At 44.9% G+C, this 24,641-nt stretch overlaps 2 protein-coding genes across 8 annotated transcripts in view; both read left to right on the top strand.

The window, feature by feature from the left end:
- The first annotated feature begins 1,812 nt into the window (after nucleotides 1-1,812).
- TMEM39B (transmembrane protein 39B) lies at nucleotides 1,813-21,964 on the top strand. 7 transcript variants are annotated; one of them, XM_023592545.3, is made up of 11 exons: nucleotides 1,819-1,927; nucleotides 3,574-3,700; nucleotides 4,205-4,424; nucleotides 4,782-4,863; nucleotides 4,979-5,062; nucleotides 5,389-5,543; nucleotides 8,524-8,795; nucleotides 15,331-15,667; nucleotides 16,590-16,777; nucleotides 20,116-20,236; nucleotides 21,520-21,964. In XM_023592545.3, the coding sequence occupies exons 1-11, from the start codon at nucleotides 1,924-1,926 to the stop codon at nucleotides 21,760-21,762; spliced, it is 1,833 nt and encodes a 610-aa protein (XP_023448313.2). In that variant the 5' UTR covers nucleotides 1,819-1,923; the 3' UTR covers nucleotides 21,763-21,964. The 7 variants fall into 7 exon arrangements, with proteins under 7 accessions (XP_058159963.1, XP_023448313.2, XP_058159962.1 ...); XM_071217565.1 differs by lacking the exon at nucleotides 8,524-8,795 and having other exon boundaries at nucleotides 1,826-1,927; XM_071217567.1 differs by lacking the exons at nucleotides 1,819-1,927; nucleotides 8,524-8,795 and adding an exon at nucleotides 1,974-2,172.
- Nucleotides 21,965-24,442: 2,478 nt separating this feature from the next.
- The window catches only part of KPNA6 (karyopherin subunit alpha 6), a 48,294-nt gene continuing 48,095 nt past the window's right edge, over nucleotides 24,443-24,641 (top strand). The window contains exon 1 of the mRNA XM_058303986.1: nucleotides 24,443-24,621. Within this exon, the coding sequence (XP_058159969.1) occupies nucleotides 24,618-24,621 (4 nt within the window). The 5' untranslated portion in view covers nucleotides 24,443-24,617. The remainder of the gene's footprint in view (nucleotides 24,622-24,641) is intronic.

Genomic DNA, 24,641 nt, shown 5'->3' with positions numbered 1-24,641 from the left:
TATCTGGAAACATTATATTTGATAGGGTTTATAGATGACCGGTACAACTCAAAAAGGAAAAGACAAACAATCCAATTGAAAAACAGGCAAAGGACTTGAATAAACATTTCTCTAAAGAAGATATACAAATGACCGATAACCACATGAAAAGATAATCAACATTATTAATCATTAGGGAAATTACATCAACCACAAGAGGACATCACTTCATACCCACTAGGATAGCTATTACTTAAAAAAAAAAGGTATTGGTGAAAAGGTGAAAAAGATGTCCTCATACATTGTTGGTGGGAATGTAAAATGGTACAGCTGCTGTGGAAAAAGCTAAACATAAAATTACCATATGATCCAGCAATCCTTCTAGGCATATACCCCAAAGAACTGAAAATAAGAACTTCAGCAGAAGATATCTGTATACCAATGTTCAGAGCAGTATTTTTCACAACAGCCGAAAAGGTTTGGAAGCCACCCAAGTGTCCATCAGCAGATGACTAGATAAGCAAAATGTGGCATATATACACAATGGATTATTATTCAGCAATAAAAAGGAGTAAAGTTGTGAACCCTGAAGACATCTTGTTGAATGAAATAAGCCAGACACAAGGACAAATAGTGTATGATCTCACTATATGAAATGACTAGAATATGCAAATTCACAGAGTCAAAAAGTAGATTGGGTTGGAGAGGGCTGGGGAATGGGAAACTAAAGCTTAATGGGTACAGAGTTTCTGTTACGCTGATGGAAAGTTCTGGTGATGGCTGGTGGTGGTGGTGGTAGCACAATATTGTGAATGTAATTAATCCTTGAACATAGTTAAAATGGGAAATTTTATGTTGTAACTAATATTACCACAATTTTTAAAATTGCAAGTTCCCATCCCCTTTCCTTATTTTCCCTTCATAACAATCATTCCCTTTTAACATACTACAGAATTACCTGTTTTGTTTTCATCTATCTCCTCTCCTTGATTGTATGCTCTATGAATATTTAAATATCCATTAAATATTTGTTCAATTAATTGCATGAATATTGATGTTATGTGCCAAGCACTGTGCTAAGCAATGGAGCTACACGGTAAGACAGTTTATAAGTCTTGTGAGGGAAGAAATAATAACTATAAGTAGTGTTAATACATTTATTGAGTACTCCCCTGTTAAGTACATGCCATATATAATAGTAATTATGATGATGGCTAACATTTACTAATACAGACTCTGTTTTACATGCATTATTTTATTTAATCCTCACCAAGCCCCATAAGGTTAATATTATTAGACTCATTATAAAGAGCAAGAAACGGGATTTCAAGGCTTGGAGATGGCAGAGGCAGGATTCAAACTAGGGAGGTGGAGTGAGAAAGGAGAGAAAGTGTGAGAAATATTTAGGCCTTTACGGTCAGCAAGACTAGGTCAAAAATTGGATGTGTTCATGCTAATTCCTAGGTTTTGGCCGGGGAGGGGCAAAAAAGAGCAACAGGGCCGAAGGGAAAGATGAAAGTCAAGTTTGGGACGCGTTGACTTTGTGGTGTTTAAAGACCACTTACGGCGGGGTCCGGAGACAGCAGAACGGACGGTTCCAGCCCTTTTCCTACCGCCTGAAGAGATGCTGGAAGAACACGGGAAAAACAGGACGTAGGTTCCCTTCCTTCCTGGGTCTCTTCAACTGCAGCTACAGGAAGGGCGTGGGGGTACCACGAGACAAAGAGCGCTCAGGCACCGCCTTTGTCCCGGCTGCTCCTTTAAGATGCGCGCCCCCAGTTTCTAGCCCGCCTTGTATGCAAATTTAGCGGCTAGGCGGGAGCGCGCGGCTGATACCCGGGGACTGGGCTGCGGCGGTTAGTCCTCTCCCGGCCGCCGTCGCCTCCGACATATTGCCCGCAGGAGCTGCGGCGGCGAAGCGGAGAGCGCCGGGGGGGGGAGGAGATGGGTGAGCAGAGCGGGCCAGGCTCGGCCCAGGAATGAGCGGGCGTGGGGGTCCGGGTGGCCATGCTACGAATTGCTGCCCCACGCGGACAGGAACCTGGCGAGGGGAGGGGCAGGGTATGCGGGTGCAGACGGGACCCCGCCCCCTCCTGTCGTTTTGCGGGGTGGGGTTTCTGTTGTGGAGGCGGGACATGGGAGAAATGGGCGGGGCTTCTAACAAGAAGCGGGCCTGTTGAGGCTTGGGCGTCGGTGAGGACTCTGCTTGGGTAGAAGCGGGGGCGGGATTTTGTGGTGGGCGTGGCCTTGGTGCTAAGGGCGGAGCTTCTGGTCTGTAGTAGGCACTTGTGCGGGGACGAACTTTCTGGGCTCTAGGGGCTTAACGTTGGGGGAGGTGGGGCTGGGAGGTTTTCCGGACTAAAGGTTCCCACTCTGGGGCGGGGCTCCTGGGCTGAGAGTTTTTGTCGACTTGTGGGCGGGGTTTCTCGGCTGACGATTTTGTGTAGGTTGAGAGTTTTACGTGGGTTGCAGAGCTTCTGAAGAGAGGAGAGTGGGTGTGGGCGGAGCTTCTGGACTGAGGGTGCTTATGAGGATTGTTTTAAGCCAAGTTTAATAGTGTATGAACAGAGCTTCTGTTTTGGGGCCTTGTTGGAGGCAGAACTCCTGAACAAGTACTAGATGGAGACATACTGGAAGAGTTTACGGAGCTGAAGAACTAGGGCACAGAGGGGATGAGGTTGCTGTGCTGCTGTGAGGTGGTATGAACAAGGCCTGGGATGGTGCTGAGGACCTTTGCACAGGATGGTTACCAGCGGGCTTGGGCTAGACCACTGGAGCCCAGGGAAATAAGTTATGGCTGGAAGAGTTGGGTCAGCAAACACAGTGTTCTCCCAGAGCCTATGTCTTTGAGCCTGTGCTCAGGCCCTGGGTTCTACCCATGAGACTTCAGGGTAGAAGCTGCATTTCTGGCCCCTGAAAGAAAAAACTGTCTAAAGGGTACCCATAATTGTAAGATGCCAGAAACGTTTAGTATCTGAATGGGACCCAGTGCCCACCAGAACTGAGAGCAGAGGACCCAGTCCTTGAAAACTGTCCATGACACAGTGTAGCTCAGTTTCCTAATTGGGAAAAAACCTACCTTGCTGTGCTCAGTCATCCTTGTATACTTACTGGACTTACTTTTTGCTGGGTATGATGGGAGGGCTAGAGGATACAGCAGTGAAAAAGTCTCATTCCCATTCTAGTGGGAAAAGCAGACAAGGAATATGTGAACAAGTGAGTAAATAAGATCATTTCAGAGAATGAAATGTTGTGGAAGAAACATAAACATCATTCGCTAACCACAGGATAGAGAATGATAGGGGCAGCAACTTTTAAAAAGGCAGTCAGGGAAGGACTCCCCATACAGAGGATACAGCAAGTGTAAGAAGTAGCCACATGCTTGGCTTGCGTGAGGAGTGAGAGGTGGGGATGGCTGGAACCTAGAGTAGAGAATAGAGGGGGATGAGGTTGAAGAGGTAGATGGGGTTATAGGGCCTTGTAAGGATTAAGTGATAAACTGAGACACCAGATAACTGGTAGCCAGTATCATTATTGTTGTCTTCAGTATATGCCCCCCCGGCTTGAGGATCTACCTTTTGTTGAGCCCCACAGGAGGACGAAGAGGTCCCAACAGGACGTCCTATTGTCGAAATCCACTCTGTGAGCCAGGATCCTCAGGGGGCTCTGGCAGGGGCCGTACTTCCAGTGCCTCGGTCACCAGTGTCCGTTCCCGCACCAGGTAAACCACCTCTCTGTCTCTTGACCCCTCTCTGTGGGCTCACAGGGGCAGTATGGACAAAGCTCTCCCTGGCTGGGCCCCAGAATGAGATATCCCAGATGCCAGGTGGGAGCTTCGAGTTGCAGTGAGCAGTAGAAAAGACCCAGAGTGAGCGCAGATGAGGGTGGTCACTTCAACAGAAGCTATGGGATATGGTGGAATAAGCCCAAGAACCTAAATTCCGATTACATCTCTGCTCCTGGTTTGCTGGTGGTTTAGACAAGACGCCTCCCCTCTTCAGGCATCCTTTTCCTCGTCTGTAATGGGTCTAATAATTCTTTCCCTCCTGAGGGTGTTGGAAGACCTGAACAAGATTAAAAAAATTTTGTCAGCTACTTTGGCAGGAGTGGGCGGGCTCTGTCCTTGCCATGTGTGGCTTTTCTGGCCTACCCCCAATCCTGTGCCCCAGAAGCCATTCTTGGTAGAGTTCTCAGTCAACTCCTGATGTTCCCTCCCCACCCCCAGGAGCAGTTCTGGGACGGGCCTCTCCAGTCCCCCACTGGCTACCCAGACGGTCGTGCCCCTCCAGCACTGCAAGATCCCTGAGTTGCCAGTCCAGGCCAGCATTCTGTTTGAGTTGCAGCTCTTCTTCTGCCAGCTCATAGCCCTCTTCGTCCACTACATCAACATCTACAAAACAGTGTGGTGGTATCCACCCTCCCACCCGCCCTCCCACACCTCCCTGGTAGGTGCCTGTCCAGGGCCAGCTGTGTGTTTGTGGGGGGGTAATACTTGGTTTCAGTTTAGCATAGATTACCAAGAACCACTGTATGGCCATGAGAGGTGTAAAAGGAACAGGAAACTGACAACTCCTCACACTCCTAGTCACACTCCTCACACACTAGGCATTGTGAGGGCAGCAGAGATGAATCTTAGATTTTCCAAAAGGAACTCAGAGTTTTAAGTCCTGTGGGAGAGAGGAGCCACGGGCATACATGAGTGTTTCAGAGGCGGAAAGAGCTCCGTGCAGAAGGAGTGGCACAGGGACAGGGGCATGGGTGATCAGAGCAAGAGGCCTCACACACCACTCTCTTATCCCTAGGGACTGTCCCACTTCCCTCCTCTGGTCCTGTTCTGCTCCTCTAGGTACTTTCCTGGCCTGACTCAGCTGGAGGCCTATGAAGGTCAGAGAGTGGGGGCAGACCCTCTGCAAAGGATTGGGCAAGGGGAGGTGGGTATGAGAAAAGCCCATGTGTGGGCAGGGGGCCTGTGTGACACTCAGGCCTCTGCCCCTGACAGAATTTCCACCTGATCGACTTCAACTTGCTGATGGTGACCACCATTGTTCTGGGCCGCCGCTTCATTGGGTCCGTCGTGAAGGAGGTGATTGGGTTCTACAGGCTGGCTGGGGACTCTGGGATTCTCCTTTCCCTTTGGGGGTACCATCGAAACAAACACATGTCTAGCCCCTCAACCCTGAGCATTTCCTTGGGGCACCCTTTGGACTTAGTTGAAGAATTTTACTTACATCCCATCAGCTCTTGGAGTTTACTGGGCATCAAGGAGAAGGATTCACCTTGCCAGGTTCTGTCCAACCTGCTGCCCCACCTTTCCCTGGGTTGGATACAGGTCATGCTGGGTGGGATTTGGGCACAACCCCTGCAGCCTCCATCCAAGGCGCCATCCCATCCTGTCTCGTCCTGACCCAGGCATCTCAGAGGGGGAAGGTCTCCCTCTTTCGCTCCATCCTGCTGTTCCTCACCCGCTTCACCGTTCTCACGGCAACAGGCTGGAGTCTGTGCCGCTCCCTCATCCACCTCTTCAGGACCTACTCCTTCCTGAACCTCCTGTTCCTCTGCTATCCGTGAGTACTCCCTCACTTCACCCCTCACCACCTAGCATCTGGCCCTGACCTCTATCCTGAGTACGGCTGGGTCACCAGGTCCCCCAATCTGGAAGACTCACAGGCAGGGCAACAATAGTGTCTCCTCACATTGTCTGACCCCCATGAGGTCAGGATGATTAGCTTTCTTCTGCAGAAGAAACTGAGGCAGCATAATTTACCTAATCTCCTATCGAGGGGTAGTCCCCAGAGGGGACTCAGATCTGAGTGTATATCCCAGAGGAACATTTTCAAGAGGTAATGCACAGACTTTGTCTCTCTCTCTCCTTTTCCTTTTTTTTTCTTTAGATTTTATTTTTTATTTACTTCTCCCCCTTCCCCCACCCCTCAGTTGTCTGCTTTCTGTGTCCATTTGCGTGTGTTCTTCTGTGACTGCTTCTATCCTTATCAGCAGCACCGGGAATCTGTGTCTCTTTTTGTTGCGTCATCTTGTTGTGTCAGCTCTCCGTGTGTGCGGCACCATTCTTGGGCAGGCTGCACTTTCTTTCGCGCTGGGCTGCTCTCCTTACAGGGCGCACTCCTTGTGCATGGGGCTCCCCTACGCAGGGGACAACCCGTGCATGGCAGGGCACTCCTTGCGCACATCAGCACTGCACATGGGCCAGCTCCACACGGGTCAAGGAAGGCCGGGGTTTGAACCGTGGACCTCCCATGTGGTAGGCGGACGCCCTATCCATTGGGCCAAGTCCGCTTCCCTCTCCTTTTCCTTATTCTCCAGTTCTTTCTCTTTCTTGGTCTCTCTGTCTCTCTCGCTTTCTTTCTATGTGTGTGTGTGTGTGTGTGTGTGTGTATCTCAGTTTTTGTATAATTTCTAGGTGCCTCCCCTGGGTCTTTGTGCATGTGAGCACCTGTGTGTGTTTCTCTGAGGGTGTCTGTGTGTGAAGTGTGTGTGTGTATGTACCTGCATGTGCATGTATGTGTGTATCTGTCTTTGGTCCATTTTGCTCACTTACTCCCTCCTCGCTAGAACCCAGATTATTGAGGATGGAGAGAGAGAGTCTGGGAGGAGCCCAAGACTGCCCTTTCTGACCTAGAATCAGGGAAGGCTTTGGCAAGAGGTCTGTTCCAGCTGCTCCTGGAGCAGGCTCCTGGCTCCCTGGGCATTAGTAGTTATTTCCCAGCTCCTGGGATTTCTGGTTCATGAACTTCCTCATGCTAGGCCAGCCGTGGTCACTGGGAAGCTGGGCACTCTTCCCTTTCTACCCTGCATGACCAGAAGGGCACTGGCATGGGAACCCCATCATACTTGCTTAGGTTTTTCCCATATCTAATTTTTCATTATAAAAATGATACATGTGTCTTAGAAAAACATTAAACTACAGAAGCTTTTGTATAGGAAGTGGAAGTCATATATAATCCCACTCCCCCAGAAATCCTTCACTGTATTTGCAATATAACTTCCAAATTTTTTCTAAGTACACATAGATATGCATTTTTTAGAAACAAAAATGGAATTACACTATGCATGATGTTATACAATTCGCTGCATTTTTCACATAATCATATAACTTGGATATCATTCTATGGCAATGCAAATGGCTCTAACTCGTTTTTTAATGGCCTCATAGTGTTCCCTTGTATAGATTTTTTATTATTTGTTTTCTTTTTCTTCTCTTAGTGGGGTTTTCAGTTCTTAGCTTTTTGCTATTTGAAACAATGGAGCAGGGAACTTTCTTTTGCATACATCTTTGCACACTTATCTAATATTTCTGCACAACAAATTCCCAGAAGTAGAATTACTGCGCTGAAAGGTAAGGCCATTTACATTTTTTACAGTATTAACAAATTGCCTTCCAAAAGGGTTATACTGGTTACTACCTGGTGAGTCCATTCTCCTTGGATATAGACATCAAACAATGTTCATATTTTGCTTTATTTTTTATTATTTAATTTTCAAATTTTTATCAGCATACTACAAATCATAAAAATCAAATCCAATAGTGCTAAAAAACTTATGATAAAAGGCAGTACCCACCAACCAACCTCACCCTCCAGATTTTTATTCCCACTCCTCAAAAGCAGTATCTTCCACTGTTTGTAGTTTGAAGTATTTTTAGAGTTATCTTCATAGTTCTACTACCATTATATCTTTGTTTATTCTTCATAAAGTTTTATATATTCTATAATTAGATAGTAAGTTCACATAGTTAAAATTCAAAAGGTAGAAAAGAGTATAGAAAAGAGTCTCCCCTGTCTCCTATCTCCCAGCCACCCGGTTTCCCTTCTAAGAGGTAACTACCAATATTTCCAGTTTCTTGTGTAGTCTACTAAAAATAAATGCTCTGTATATGTACACATAAACTGCCCCCTCCCACACACACATTGATTCCCTGCAATGACAGATGAGCATTGAGGTCATCTTCCCATCCATACTGCTCCCAGTGTTTGATAATTGTTATTATTTTTAGTTCCTCTGTTGGTTAACTTTGTAATAATATAAATATGTCTCTTTCTTGTTCTGTCAGTAGTTGGTATCTTGAAGCCCTTTTATATAAGACAAGAATGTTAGGAACCTTTCCTTTCTTCTTCCTCCTCTCACTTTCTGGCACCTGTACTTTTACTTTTGTATTGTCAAGCTTGACATTCACATTCTCCTATATAACCACATTTAAGTTTTCTATTCTTTGTCTAATTCTAAAAATGAATAACCAATAAATAGCCTTGATAATATTTTGAGTATGAAGATATCATTCACTGCAGGGCCAAGTAGTGTGCATAGATGACATTCCTTCCCTATAGTTACCAAGTTACAATCATGGGCTTTTCAATAAGAATGCTCCTAGTGTTCAGGTCAAATGGTTTCTCTTTTCTTACATTCCATCAATTGCTTAAAATCATGTCACATTTTAGTTTGCTTCATATTTAGATTATAACTTTTTTATACAGCTTTTTATTTTTCATGGAGTATCTAATTACCTTTCTTTTTTCTTGTTGACCAAAGAATGATGGGTCTTCAACATATCCTCAAGTTTATCCAGCCTCTCAATCATGCTACCTGTTGCCCGGAGTCCATTTTTTCCCCCAAAGACATCCCTTCTGGACCCCTCCATCCTCAGGCTCCAGTCTGGAGTGGTTGCTCTTTAGGTCTGCTGTACAGCCTTCAACCTGGGACTTCCCTTTGCTGCCCTCCTGGGTTGGATCCACTGTTTCCAGGATCCCATGTCTTCCTCTTTCTTGGTTTTCTCCTTTATTTTGCTGGAGTACCGTTATCAGGTAATTTCCTTAACACTGGATATGTGGGTGGTATATACATCATAGTCCTTGCATGTCTAAAAATGCCTTTATTCTGCCCTTATGCTTGATTGATGACTTAGCTGAATATAGATTTCTAAATTCAAATTCATATTCTCTCAGAATTTTGAAGACATTGCTTTATTGTCTCTAGTACCCAGTGTTGCCAGTAATAAGTCTGATGTCAGTTTAATTCTATTTCTATTATAAGTAACTTGTTTTTCCTTTCTGAAACCTTTTAGGAATATTTTATTTATCTTGATTATCTGAAATTTCACAAGAATGTATCTCATGTATAAATTTTGTCATTCATCCTATCAGTACTCTAGGACTTTTTTTAACTTGAAGATTTGAGTACTTCTTCATCTCAGGGAATTTTTCTTCTATTATTTCTTGGATATTATCTTCCCCTCTACTTTTTCTATTTCCTTTCTGGGATTTCAGTTTGTCAGATGGTAGACCTTAGATTTGTCATCTGTTTCTCTTATTTATATATATATATATTTTTTAACATGTATTTTTAATTTAAAAAAAAAATGCTTAGATTACACAAAATGTTACACAAAAAAATATAAGGGATTCCCATATGCCCCACTCACCACATTAACAACTTCTTTCTTTAGTGTGGGACATTTATTGCAGTTGATGAGCACATTTGGAGCATTGCCACTAAGCATAGATTATGGTTTACATTGTAGTTTACACTGTCTCCCACTCAATTCTGTAGGTTATGGCAGGATATATAATGGCCTGTTATCTGTCATTGCAGTGTCATTCAAGACAATTCCAAGTCCCGAAAATTCCCCCATATTACACCTCTTTTTCCCTCTCCCTGCCTTCAGCACCTCCAGTGGCCACTGTCTCCCTGTCCATGATATAATTTCTTCCATTGGTAGAATCACAGTAAATTTATAGTAGGATACCAGTAAGTCAGCTCTAGTCCATTTTTTATTCCCCAATCCTGAGGATTCTGGGATGATATGCCCACTCCACCTCCAATTGAGAGGGGGACTCAATCCCATATGGCTGATGGATGGGACTCTCTTGCTTGCAGTTGTAGACTTTCGGTTCCTTGGTATGGTGGTTGTCCATCCTCAGCTCCTTGTTAGTTTTCCTAGGTAAGTACAATGAACTGGAGACTAGGTGTTGCAACTCTGCTGAGGCTCAGGACCCAGCTGGCACATGGACAGCCCAAAGATTCAAGTCTCTTGGATGTACACCTATCAACTCCAGAACCAACTATAGATTCAAATAGAAGGGACAGAAGAGGCATGTGTAGAGAAGTCACAGCTGAGTCCAGCTCTGTCACACTTGGGAGCACAAACTCCAAAGTAGGGCCCACCGGCAGGGCACAAAACTCCAGAGCTGTCTGCCATGACCATAGGACCTGGGTGTCTCCAGAGCCCTGAGGAGCCTTACTCTTTGGGGTGGTATCTACTTTGGCAGTCTATGAGATCCTGTTGAGACGTGCATAAGCATTACCTCTGGGATGACCTCCTCACTCACGTGGTCTTTTTCCAGTTACATCTTATATTTTTTCTCACATATTCCTTGTCTCCTTTTTCTCTCTTTTTGCTTTGTCTTCAAATACATTTATTCCAACTTTATCTTCTAGCTTTAAAAAAATTTCCCCCCTTTAACCAGTTTTCACAGTTTTCTTCTCTAAGGCCTCTTTCTTATTTTCTGGTTGTTCTTTTTCTCATAGCATCCTATTCCTGTTTTAACAGTTTCTTTTTATTATCTTTCCTAAGATTTATTTTTTACTTATTTCTCTCCCCTTCAGCCGCCCCCAAGTGTCTGCTTTTTGTGTTCTTCTGTGTCTACTTGTATTCTTGTCAGCGGCATGGGGAATCTGTGTCTCTTTTTGTTGCGTCATCTTGCTACGTCAACTCTCCCCCCTAGAGCTCCCTTACGTGGGGGACACCCCTGCATGGCAGGGCACTCCTTGCACGTATCAGCACTGTGCATGGGCCAGCTCACCACATGAGTTTGAAACCTGGACCTCCCGTGTGGTAGGCGGATGCTCTATCTGTTGAGCCAAGTGCATTTCCCTTAACAGTTTCTTTTTTTTTTTTTTTTGTCTTTATTTTTTTAATGTTATATTCAAAAAATACGAGGTCCCCATATACTCCCTCACCCCCCTTACTCCATCCTCCCCCCATAACAACAACCTCCTCCATCATCATGAGACATTCATTGCACTTGGTGAATACATCTCTGAGTACCGCTGCACCTCATGGTCAGTGGTCCACACCATAGCCCACACGCTCCCACAGTCCACCCAGTGGGCCATGGGAGGACATAAAATGTCCGGTAACTGTCCCTGCAGCACCACCCAGGACAACTCCGACCCCAAAAAATGCCCCCACATCACATCTCTTTCTCCCACTCCCTACCCCCAGCAGCCACCATGGCCACTTTCTCTACACCAATGCCACATTTTCTGCAATTACTAATCACAATAGTTCATGAATAGAATATTAGTAAGTTCACTCTAATCCATACTCTATTCCTCCATCCTGTGGACCTTATGTTCTCTCAATTTTGTCTCCCCTGGGGTCAGTTTTTCTGTTTCATGCTATTAGTTTACCAAATATAGTTGGTTGCTTTGGTTGTCTATAAGAATTAAGGCCTGGGTAGTTAGAGTGCATTTTCTCTCCTTCTGTCAGAATATAAGTGGGTGGGAGGTTTGACTGGGAGTTCTTAGTATAGTACATGGGTAGCACACATTGACAGACTTTGCTTTAGGATGAGTAGGTGAGGTGCTACTGGTCAGGTTGTGGGCCTCCAAAGGCCAGAAAAACTGGGGATGTTACTCTAGGTTGTCCCCATTAGAGACCTCATTTCTCCTCAAACAGTGTATTCAATTTCATAAGAGAAGAATCCTTTATGTCGATTGTGTGAAGTGAATGGGGGATGAAAGACTGACTCTTAACAAATAAATACAGATCTTTGTTTAATCGCGTTTAGCCTTGCTTCTACCTTCTACCCACTTTGTAATTTCTTCACTTCAAGCCAGAGTCTCTCTCAGGTCACTCTGGGTAAATAAACTCCCACCCCCACTGGAGCCCTCTCATATTCTAGGTCTATGTCATCCAACATAGCAATCACAGCCTCTGTGGCTATAGAGCACTTAAAGTAGACCAGTCTGAATTGAACATAGACCAGTCTGAATTGAGACATGCTATAAGTGTAAAATACACACCAGAGTCTAAAGGTTTAGAGGAAGGGAGGGAGGGAAGAAGAAAGGAATGAAAGAAGGGAGGGAGGAAGGAAGGAAGGAAATCTCATTAATAAATATTGATCACATGTTGATATGATAATAGTTTGGATATATAGGGATAAAATAGAGTATTAAAATTGACTTCAGGGAGCAGATGTGGCTCAAGTAGTTGAGTGCCTTCTTCCCAGGTTTGGTCCCTGGTGCCTCCTAAAAACAAAAACAAATGATATGCAAACAAATGAAAAAACCAGCTGAGGAAAGCCAATATGGCTCAGTGATTAAGCATGAGCTTTCCACCTAAGAGGTCTGAGGTTCAATCCCTGGTCCCAGTACCTAAAAAAAAAAAAAAAAATTTGACCTCATCTCTGTTTTTTAATGTGGCTACTAGAAAACTTTAAATTGCATATGTGGCTCGTATTATATTTCTATTAGACACTGCTGCTTTAGACAATGGCTCCCTCCTCATCTGTTAACATGTTTCCATCTATTTCCCACATTTGTTAAAATTATTTGCATACTGATAACCCCCACTCCCATTCTCTTTGCTGATATGGATTTATTTTCTACTTTTTTATTTTCACATTTTGGGTGGAGGGGATAGGAGAGAATCTGCCATCTTGTATGCAAAGCTGTTTCCGACTTCTGATCTGTCATAGTCATTTACTGTCATTAATAATTTAATTGATCATAGGACCTATCTTCAGTCCTTCTTAGAGACAAAGCCAGGGAGGGTCCTTTTTTTTTTTTCTTTTTAGTGGTTTTGTCTGAGTACATTGTATGTTCATGTAGGAGCCCCTAGCCCCTTATAACCCACAAGGTACTGTGAAGAGTATTTTGACAATCCAATTTTAGGCATCTTCTTTACTGTCCCCACAGAATCATTGCCCTCTTTCTTTTCAAAACAGTATTGTGTAGATCTTCTACTCTGAGCCAGGCACTATGCTGGGGACTGTTGCAAGCATTTTTAAAAGAAAGTATTTATGAAAACACTAGCATAATGCCTGGCTGAGAATAGACGATCAATGCATATTATGTGACTTGGAGCAAGTTAAGAAAACTGAGGCTCATAGAGTTTAAGTAATTTGCCCTAAATCACAGAGCTAGTAAGTGGTGGAGCTTGGATTTTAATCTGGGCCCATTTGACCCCAAAAGTTTGCTCTTGACCCCAGTTCTCTATATTATCTCAGTTAACCTTACCCTGAGGAGGATGGGAGCATCTCCGTTTTACAGACTGGAAAACAAAAACCCAGAGAGATTGAGTTACTTGTCCAGAGGCATTTATATATCTTTTCTTGGGAACTCACTAAAAAGGAAAAGAAAATTATTGTTGATAAGAAGATGTGGCATTATCATTGTTTTAACTCCAGGGACCTTCCTGGAATAACTTTGTGGACCTGGGGAGATTGAGAGTTCCCAAGCTAGAAAAAAGGAAATGTCTGTAAACAGCACCTACTACAATGTGCCATGTAGTGTGTTCAACCCTTCAAAAAGAAAATTACTGTTGATAGAAAGATGTGGCATTGTCATTTTTTTAAATCCTTTTTTAAATTTTTAAAATAAGCTTTAGATTACATGAATGTTACATCAAAAATATAGGGGGGAGCAGATGTAGCTCAGTGGTTGAGTGCCTGCTTCCCATGTATGAGGTCCTGGTTCCAATCCCTGGTACCTCCAAAAAGTAAAAATAAATGAAAAATAAAAAATAAATAAAATGAAATATTCCCTTATAACCCACCCCCTCCTCCTACGATACTTTCTCCCGTTCACAACATCTTTCATTAGTGTGGTACATTTGTTACAACTGGTGAACACATATTGAAGAATTGCCACTAACCATAGTTTATAGTTTACATTATAGTTTACATTTTGCACAGCACAATTTTATAGGTTTTGACAAAATGTATAATAGCCTGTATCTGTCATTATAGTATGATACATGACAATTCCAGTGTCCCCAAAATGCTCCGTGTTATACCTATTCTTCCCTCTCCCTCCCCTCAGAACTTCTGATGACCACTGCCTTTATATCAGTGATACAGGTTCTTCCATTGCTGGAATAACCATAAGTCTACTTTAGTCCATAGTTGCATTCCCTCCTTATGTTTGTTCATTCCTCAATCTTGAGGATTTTGGGATGGTGATGCCCACTCTGCTTCTGATTCAGGGGGATTTAGATCCTATGGGGCAGATGGATAGAACTGTCTTGCCTGCAATTATAGATACTCTGTTTTTTGGGGGTTTGAGAGTTGTCCATCATCATCCTTTTGTTAGTTGTCTTGGGCAGGTCCAATGAACTGGAGAGTAGGTGTTGCAACTCTGCTGAGATTCAGGGTTCAACTGTCATATGAACAGACCAAAGATTTAAGTCTCTGGGACATATACTTAACGAGTATAGTACTAATTTTAGGTTCAAATAAAAGGGGCAGAAGAGCCATGTGTAGGGTATTATAAATGAGCCTATCTCTGTTACATTGAGGATCATATATTCCAAAGTAAGGCCCGCTGACAGGGTGCCAAATTCCTGAGATTGTCTGCCCTGCTGATAGTGTCTAGATGTCTCTAGAGGTCTCAGGAGCCTCACTGTCATTATTTTAACTCCAAAAACCCTGGCATATAATAGACAAAATAAGTGTTTTTTCCTGATCCACCTTCCCCTGCAAACGAAAGAGCTGCCTCTGATATATGGGCCCATAAAACCATATACCTCTTTTTGGTGACACTTTGTACACTTCAAATTACTCACAGCTATTTGTTGAGTCTCTTTCTTGGTCTTTGGTATGAGACACTTCTGGATTTGAACCCCAGCTCTATAACTTCTTTACTAATGGTATGACCTTTAAGAATTCACTTCATCTCTCTGAACCACAACTTCCTCAGCTGGAAAATGGACAGGATAACATACCTCCCTCATAGTAGTCTCATGAGAAATGAAAGAAGAAAATGCCTGTGAAATATGTAGTACAATGCCTGGAAGAGAGGCTGTTCCCAGTATCTGAGCTGTTGTGATTACCATTAGTCATCAGTAGACTGTGAAAGTAAGAACTTGTCATTCGAGTACTGCTGTATCCTGTGCACAGCACAACGCATGGCATACACTTAGTGCTAATATAGGTGTTGAATGACTAACCATTGGATGGGAGGATGGATTGGTTGGAAGGCAGGGTAAATTCTCCCCTCTGAGCAGCTGAGAGAGCTGAGGCCCAGGGAGGAAAGAAGATTCCTTCCCCCAGTTCCTGAGGGTTGGGATCCTGGCCCATGGGGCAAGCCTGCTCTCACCACCATCTTCTGCAGCAGGTTTGGGATGTACATTCCGTTCCTGCAGCTGAACTGTGACCTCCGCAAGACGAACCTCTTCAGCCACATGGCCTCCATGGGACCCCGGGAGGCAGTGAGTGGCCTGGCGCGGAGTCGGGACTACCTGCTGACGCTGCGGGAGACGTGGAAGCAGCACACACGGCAGCTGTATGGCCCGGAGGCCATGCCCACCCACGCCTGCTGCCTGTCACCCAGCCTCATCCGTAGTGAGGTAGAGTTCCTCAAGATGGACTTCAACTGGCGCATGAAGGAAGTACTCGTCAGCTCCATGCTGAGTGCCTATTATGTGGCCTTTGTGCCTGTCTGGTTCGTGAAGGTGAGTAGCTCAATCCAGGGAGGGAAAGGGCCTGACCCTGCAGCCTACCTCACGTGAGCCCTCCTGCTTGCATAAATAACACTGCCTTTTTAAATGGGGTTTCCCACCTGCTGTCCTCTGGAAGGCTGAAATGACTACTGTCTCCATTGTAGAGTGTAGAGAACAAGACCCACTGAAATGAAGTGACCTGCTCAAGCAGCCAGTGAGGGTGACATGGCATTGCTGTTCATAATATTCGACAACAAAGAAGCAATAACTATTTCAGTGTGACTGTTATGACACAACAGTGTTACAGTGTCCCATTTTATTATTAAATAGGGGAGCCAGGATTCATCCAGATTTGAATGACTCCAAATCTCTGTGCTCTCTCTCTTGCTTGTACAGTCTCCTGGGAAGGTACCTCCTCACCTGACAGTAGGCTTGAAACACTTCTCCAAGGATGGACTGCACTGAATGATGTGAGGTTGAGAGGATTTAATGCCTATTGAACACCTACACTGTGCTAGAAGCTTTCACATGTATTATAATTCTCCTAATACCTCCCAGAAGTGTTTGGTGGTTGCTCTTATCCTCATTTAACAGATGAGGAAACTGAAGCACAGAGAAATTAAGAGACATGCCCAAAGTCACATAGTTAATAAGCTGCAGAGCCAAGAACGGTCTCCTGAACCCCAGAGCCCGTGCTTTGGCTCACAGTAGGGTCATCTGGAGCAATTTTTCTTTGTAGAAAACTGACTGATGGACACAGGGTCTGAGCCCATGAGCAAGTCCTCTTTGTTAGGTCTTTGATCCTTATTTTCAAGCCTTCCTGAAGTCTTCCCAGGGCTGGCCTTAACCCTGGGGCAGGTAGCATCAGTGCTGGGAGGAGGAGTGAGACCAGCATAAGGGTCCTAGATCTCACCCACCTCCCCACTGTCCCCAGAACACACATTACTATGACAAGCGATGGTCCTGCAAGCTCTTCCTGCTGGTGTCCATCAGCACCTCAGTGATCCTCATGCAGCACCTGCTGCCTGCCAGCTACTGCGACCTGCTGCACAAGGCTGCTGCCCACCTGGGCTGCTGGCAGAAAGTGGACCCAGCACTGTGCTCCAACGTGCTGCAGCACCCGTGAGTCACCCTACCCTGCTCTGCCTAACCCCACCCCTTCTGGTTAGTGTCTGAAGTCACTCACCCACTCTTTAACTCATTCATTCATCCGAAAATAGTTATTGAACATGTCTTATACACTAGGTCTTGTGTCCAGAGTGGGTTTTGGCAGCGCCTAAGACAGACGTGTTCCCTGTTCTTAGTAAACTTGCAGTATACTGGAGGGGATAATCAGTAAATTCATAGACTCATGACTCTCATTTACTGACTCATTTATTCACTCATTGACTGGCTTGCTCATTCATTCATTCACTCCTCCTCTCCTCTGCTCACTCACTGCTCAATTTTAAGTCATCTACTCTTTCAGCAGGCACTTACTTTCACCTAATCCGTACAGTCCTGGTGCTATGTATTGGGCAAAGACACTTGACTTTGACCTGTAGGCAGAGGGGAGCCATTAAGGATTTTGACCAGGAGGGGAACATTCCAAGGTGTGCTTCAGAAACAGCCTGGTGACAGGACTCTGGTGCCAGGTGACCTGATGGTGACCCCTTGGCTAGGGTAGGAGGGCTGCAGTGAGGAAATGACTGAGACGAGACCCAGTCTGGTGGGGGAGATAACCATGTACACAAATAGAATGAGTGAGGCAAGAGAGGCCCAGCTGCAGGATAGTGCTGTGCCCACAGCAGAGTAGAAGTCACCCTGCTTAGGAGCCCTGAGGTACTGGGCCATTCTTCCCTCAGCTGGCTCATCCTGCAAGGCTACCTAGCTAGCATTTCTACAGCCCTCTTCACAGTGCTCTTCACCCAGGTTATACCAGTTTTCCTGCCTATATTCCCACATTCCACTGGAAGCTCCTCAACGCCAGGACTACCTCTGAACCATGTCTGAGTCTTGAGCTCAGCACAGGACCTGACGGAGAGGAGGCCTTTAGGGCAGGTTCATAAAGGTAGGCCTAGCCAGGAGCAGAGATGCAAAGAGAGGCCATGGAGGCCAAGTCTCCTGTTGTTGGTACTCTGTGCCAATCAGGCCCCTTTCAATCTCCATACCAGGTGGTCCAGGAAAGGGGATGGGCATTGCTTAAAGGTCAGAAAAGGCACTTGGCTTAGCCTTGGACTCTGAGAGGAGGAAGGAGTGTGAAGATGAACCTGTCCATGGCTCACCATGCCCTCACATAAGATTCATGCTCCTTTGCATGACTTCCCATCTAATAACCTGAGTGTTGCCACCCTTTCCTGCCTCATCTCTTACCAAACCTTACCTCATACTCTGCTCTAGGCAGCCAAAATCTCTGCCAATGTGTAATACACTTTTACATGCCATTTACTTTATTTCCGTTTTTCACATGAGGTATCCTCTGCCTGGATTGCCTTTTCCAGCCTTCTTTTCCAGGTTAACTCCTGTTTATCCTTTAATACTTTGCTCCCTCCAGGATCACATGCCTTTCCATCTAGGATGGGTTCACTGCCCCTCCCTGTGCTTTCACAGCCCCATAATACCATGATTATTGCACTTAGTGTGCTCTGCTATATTTGCTTGGTTACTTACCTGTCATTCCAGTACTAAAAGTTCCTGGAGGTCAGGTGCTTGCCTGTCAAGCACTCAGCTGTCTCCTCACTCTGGGAAGATTGCTTGGCTCGTAATAGACATGCAGTACATTTTTTTTATATAACTTTTTTTTTTAATATAAAATTTACTAGAGTGAAATGTGCAAATTTTAAGCGTATAATTCTTTGAATTTTGATAAAGGCATATTAACCTACGTAACCAGTGCCCTACCAAGTAATAGAACATTTCCAGCTCCTCAGAAAATTTCTTTGTGGCCCTTCCCAGTGACCCTCTTACCACTTTTCTGTTTCCTTTCACCACAGGTTAGTTTTTCTTATTCTAGGACTTCCTAAAAATGGAATCATATAGTAGATACTCTTGTGTCCTGCTTCCTTCATTCAGCATATTGTCTCTGAGGTTCATCCATATTATTGCATTTAAAATGAAAAAATATTCTTTCAATGAATCAATGAGGCAGGAGCATGGGACTAAGGAGGGGACTGATTACACACTGTGATTCTTGATCCTCTGGTCCAGGACCTTTGGAATTCCTGGGAGATCTCACAGAATGTTGGAAGGAAGAGCTTTCTAGTCTTGCCATCTCATCTTCCAGTATATATTCACTGGGGCCTCTGTACCAGGCCTGTGGTGTGCTCCAGGGATAAATCAGACACAATCCGTTCACTCAAGGGATCCCACTCTGGTGAGGGACATAGAGAAGTAAATGGCAAAAAGCTGGGTAAAGTAGACCAGTAGCAGGAGATCCAGGGAACAGTTAAAGGATACTGAACTCTGAGGAGTTTAAGAAAGGCTTTCTGGAGGAGCCTGGGCTTTGAAAGATGACAAAGAGCTTGCCAGAAGGGTAGGCATCAGGAAGGATAATCCAGTTGTGGGGGAGGGGAGAGCAGCTTAGAGAGAGACACGATGCAGTGCCACCCCGTGCTGGGAAATTAGACATGGTGTTGAGTGTCTTGAGCATATGCTATGTGGGGGGGTTGTGAGAAGCCACACAGGGACTGTGCCAGAGAGCCTGGACTTGACCCCAGGGTACTGGGAAGTCTTCAGAGGGTTTTTTGTTTGTTTGCTTTTTGAACTTTTTATTTTGAAATATTTTCACACTTAACAGGTACAAAAATAATACAAAACCCATACAACAGACCCCTCACCCAGATACACAGCTCCACCAACTTTTAACATTTTGCCACATTTGCCATATCATTCTGTCTGTCTGCCTGCCTGTCTATATATCTATCTTGTTTATATATCTCTATGTTCTAAACATTTGAGAGTAGGTAGTATATATCATGCTGCTTGAACATTGATTACTTCCGTGTACCTTTTCTAGGAACAAGGATATTTACCTATGTAACTACCCTCAGTACAGTTATCAAGTTCATGTCCTTTTGGGAGTTTTCTCCTCCCTTCAGAACAAGGTTTCTTAACCAAGAACAGTCAGGCTCAGCTTGGTATTTTATGAAGACCATCAGGCAGCTGTGTGATAGACTGATTAGAAGCTAGTGGTGAAGCAACCAGATGAAGAAAATGCACTGAGAGAGGGACAAGGGTTTTCTTGACAATCCCTCAGACACTAGTGACAGCCCTAGACCTTCTGACTTCAATGTACTGAATTTCTTATGACTCTACCCCATTTTAGAGGATGCAACTGAGACCCAGAAAAGGAAAGTCACTGTGACTACATGATAGAAATGAGAGTAGAGCGCTGGTGGTCACCCCCTGTCCAACCTTCTGGTATCCCCTTCTCTGGGTGAGCTGGTGGGTAAGGGATGCTTTGGGCTGTGTGTTATCTCCAGGTGGACTGAAGAATGCATGTGGCCACAGGGGGTGCTGGTGAAGCACAGCAAGAACGTCTACAAAGCAGTGGGCCACTACAATGTGGCCATCCCCTCAGATGTCTCCCACTTTCGGTTCCACGTGAGTCTCCTCCCCAGGGAAGGATTGGTGGGGCAGGAAATTGATGTTGTGGCAGGAAAAAGATTCTTAATCCATGATACCTCAAACTATTTTCTGTTTCCACAAATCCAAAGAAAGATAAAGCAGGTGTGTGGTACAAGGACAAGCTATACAGATTATTACGTCATAACTGCAGCACAGTTGGTAGCTGATCTTTCAAAACATTGGGTGGAGGGAGGAAGGAGATGATATAATAAAAGGAGGGGTTCTAGTGGTAAAAATAGTAACAAACTATCATTAGTCCTTATTGTGATCCAGGCACTGCACTAAACACCTCCCATGCATCTGCCCATTCCCTTCCTTTCACCAGAATCTTGTGCATGAGAGAAATGCCATGGCTATCCCTGTTTTCAGGTACTGGGATAGGCTTACAGAGTTTAATTCATTCAGGAATGCCTTGAAGGAATATTTGGGAACTGGTGGTAATGACTCATGAAGCCAATACTATTGAAAGGGCTACTCAAAATCATCGAGGCTAGCTGTCTTCCTTTTATTTATTTTATTGTCAAAATCCTTTTTTCCAACACAGTCATAGACCAAAGTCCAATATATAGGTACAGAACTGGGCCTGGCATGTGGGTCTCTGGGACTCCCATTTCCTGCCTACTCTCCCCAAATTCTGTAAGCAGCTCTCAAGGCTTAGGTACCTTAGCCCCTACAGAATCAAGATCCCTAGACAATTCAGCATTTTTTTTTAACTGATCAGAAACAGGTTCCTTAAGTCCCTACACTGTACTTTGCTTTGTAAATACCAGGTGAGAGTAAGGTGGGCATGTCCCCTGGAAGCTTCTGGCCTAGCTGGGGATGCTACACATGAAGTAACAGGTGATTCAGGCTGCAGTATCTGTAATGACTTTCCATTTTCTGTGTCACAAGATTCTAGTTTTTGCAGGCCTGTCAATAACCCAGGAGGATCGTATATTAAAAGGTACTGATTTTAGACCAGAAAAAAGAGTATGAGGCAGGCAAGACCTCTCAAAAAAGGCTGCCTGGAGGAGGCAGAAGTTGAGCAGGATTTTAAACAACCTCTGTGGGAAGGGCAGTCCTGGGAGATGGAAAACCCCCCAGCAAAGGCATATGAGGTGGGAAAGTCCATGTAAAGTCCCTCCGATATCTTCTTCCCTACCCAGGTCTGCATGGGGCCTCCAGAGCATGTCCCCTTTACTGGCCCACCCAGAGCCCCCATCCAAGAGGCAGGTTTCTGGAATACACTTTCTGGTCCATGCCCACCCTTTCCTGGGCAGTTCTTTTTCAGCAAACCGCTGCGGATCCTCAACATCCTCTTGCTGCTTGAGGGTGCTGTCATTGTCTACCAGCTATACTCATTAGTGTCCTCCGAGAAGTGGCACCAGACCATCTCACTGGCACTCATCCTCTTCAGTAACTACTATGCCTTCTTCAAGCTGCTGCGGGACCGCCTGGTATTGGGCAAGGCCTACTCGTACTCAGCCAGCCCCCAGAAGGACCTGGACCATCGGTTCTCCTGAGCCCCAGAGTGACTCCAGGAACAGCATCCAGGCTTCAGCCAGGAGCTGCCTGGCAAGGGGCCAGTGGGGTGGGGTGGGTGGGGTGAAAAAAAAAAAGACAAAAAATTCCACCAGAGCTTTGTATTTTTGTTACGTACTGTTTCTTTCTTTGATAATTGATGTGATTATAAGGAAAAAAAAAGTCCTATTTTTATACTCCCAACATCTTGTGTTCTGTAGTTCTTTCCCTTCTTTCTGCCTGTCAGGTAGAAAGCAGAGGTGTAGGATTCTGGGCTGGGTAGCCCCACATGAGGCTTCTGTGGCCCTATGGGCTCAGCCTTCTCCAGTGGAGAGGAGTTAAGGTCATGACTACACTGATAGCTGACACTTAACTGAATGCTTGCTGTCTGCTGGACAGTACTTTGTGTATTTCAGACCTTAAATTATCTAACTTTTATGACACCCCAAGAAGGAAGGTGGTGTTATTCTTATTCTATAGATAAGTGACTTATGCAAAGTAAAACAGCTAGGAGGTAGTTGAGCTGAACCCAAAAAACTTCTGAAAGATGACACTGCTCTCCTAGCAGAATTGATGTCCTGATTCTCACATTATGCAGCCCCTGAGACTCTGCTCTGCCAGGCACTATGGTAGTTGGTGAAGATGCCAAGACACAGAAGCAGGCAAGTCATATTACACTCGGCTGGGTATAACACAAGGTACAGAGTAGCACAAGGGAAAGAGTGTTTAGTGCTCTGAGAGCTGCTTGGAGGAGGGGATAATGTAAGTTGTATTAGCCACTTCCTAGGTGGACAAGAGGGGGATATTTATTTCAAGCAGAGGGAAAGGGCACTTAAAATAGCACAAAGATTTTGAACATCCTGATGTATGTGTGGTTCCTAGAACAGATGGGATAAGGAAAGTGGGGTGGGGGAGATGCTGGAAAAGTCAGGGACTGAATTAGGGAAGACCCTGGGCGCTAGGATAAGGAAGGTATACTGGCAGAGCCTAGGTGCTAGGAGTGGAGGCATAAAGCTGGAAGGTCACCTGTCTTCTGGGTGATGTGATTTACGGAGTTCTGGGGCTGGACAGAGAGGAGATAGTTACTTCCATCTGAAGAGCCCACATTCCTGGAGCCCTTGTTGGCACAGGGTATCCACATGAGCTCACTGGTGTATGGGAAACAGACACCTCAACCAAGTTTTGGGTGCCTCTGTTGAGGCAGCACTGTGCTAGGCATGGGACAGAGATGAGGGAGATACTGTCCCTTCCATAGATGACTGGAAGAGTCAGATATACCTTATGAGCAAATTAGGGTGTTAAGTACTGAGGAAAACATTTCTTCCTGGTGTATTACAGAAAAAAGACACTCAGATTCTGTCTGGAAAGACAGTTCTCAGAGGAGGTGATAGTTGAATTGGGTCTAGAAAGTGAGTGGTTCATCACAATAGTCCAGGGGGGAAGGGAGGACATAGCATTCCAAGCAGAGGGAACAGCCTATGCAAAGGCACCAGAGAAGTAAGATCACCTATTTGGGGAAAAGTGAGTGGTATGGATAGAGCCTGGTTGACCTGGTGGGGTGTGGCCTGAGAAGTGAGAAGGAGTCAGCCTGTGTGCCAGACTGAAATGTCTGGGCATTACCTAAGGGCAGGCAGTAGGAAGTTGCTAAGCAGAGGAGTGACACAATAAGATCTCTTCTTTTAAGGAGATAGTAGGTGACAGTAGGAGAACCTGGGGACAGAAGACCAGTGAGGATACAGGCAAAATAGACCAGGAGAGAGTGATGAAATCTAACCTTGAGCAGTGGCAGTAGGAAGACAAAGACAGGTGCTCTCTTTGCTGACTGAGTCCTAGAGTTTTCCCTTTTAGTTGTTTCCCTTAATGGTCCAGGCACACAACTAGAGTTGGCAATTTGTTGCTAGTGGCCCTAGGGATCAGCTACCAGGCTCCTTATTCTACTTCCAAAAGACAGAACTCCCTCCTGGGACAGTGGTTTGAAGACATGGCCTGGCTGTGGTATTGAGGTGGGGGACGGGTATTAGCGTGTCATTTTGCAAAAGGGAGGACTAAAATGCATGAGTCATAAATTACATGACTCAAAAGGCACATGAACACTCAGAGCCTCAGAGCCTCATCTATAAAAAGGGAAATCATATCCCTTGCTCTGTGTAACTCACAGGGCTTTTAGTTCATTTGTTTATTCAAGAGTTACTTATGATGAAGCACATACCAATTCCTTGGGATACAATAATGAATAACACAAAACTGACCCCTTCCCTCAAGGAGCTTACTGGAAGGATAAGTGAAATGACTGAAATTGCTCTGTCAACTATTAAGTACTGTACTGATCTAATTATTTTATTTTTTACTTCTTATCTCCCATAAGATTGCAATCTCTACTAGAGATAACTGTAATGGGCAAAACTGAGATTTGTCTTGACGTCTTCCATCTCTCTAATGCTATATCCTTAAGTAACTTCCCCTTTCTGGGCCTCAATTTTTTTGTAAGACTAAGACGATTCTTTATTCATATATCCAGCTCAGGGCCTATGATAGGCTTTAACTATGAAAGAAGAGATAAATTTCTGGGACAAAAAGTTTCTGGGGGAGGAGCACGCCTAATTTTCTTTAGTATGTATCTCTTCCAGTCTTCTACACCCATTCCTTTCATTCCATCCCTTCCTTACCTTTAGTAACTGCGATCTCTTTAAGTGAGCGCGTTCTATGTAAACGAGGCCGGCGGGCCAAGAGCATTTTTCGTTCCCGAATCGAATTCTAAGTAGTTTGTCCGTTTCAGGCTGCCGTCCTGCAAATCCGCCATATTGTCTACTGAAGCTGCCGCCGCTGCCGCCGCGGAGTCGGAGCCAGCGGATCCGCGATGGGTGAGTGAGGAAACCAGGCA

Source organism: Dasypus novemcinctus, chromosome 9 (genome assembly GCF_030445035.2).
Source record: "Dasypus novemcinctus isolate mDasNov1 chromosome 9, mDasNov1.1.hap2, whole genome shotgun sequence".
In the NCBI taxonomy this organism is placed as follows: Eukaryota; Metazoa; Chordata; class Mammalia; order Cingulata; family Dasypodidae; genus Dasypus; species Dasypus novemcinctus.
This window is presented reverse-complemented; position numbering and strand designations above follow the sequence as displayed.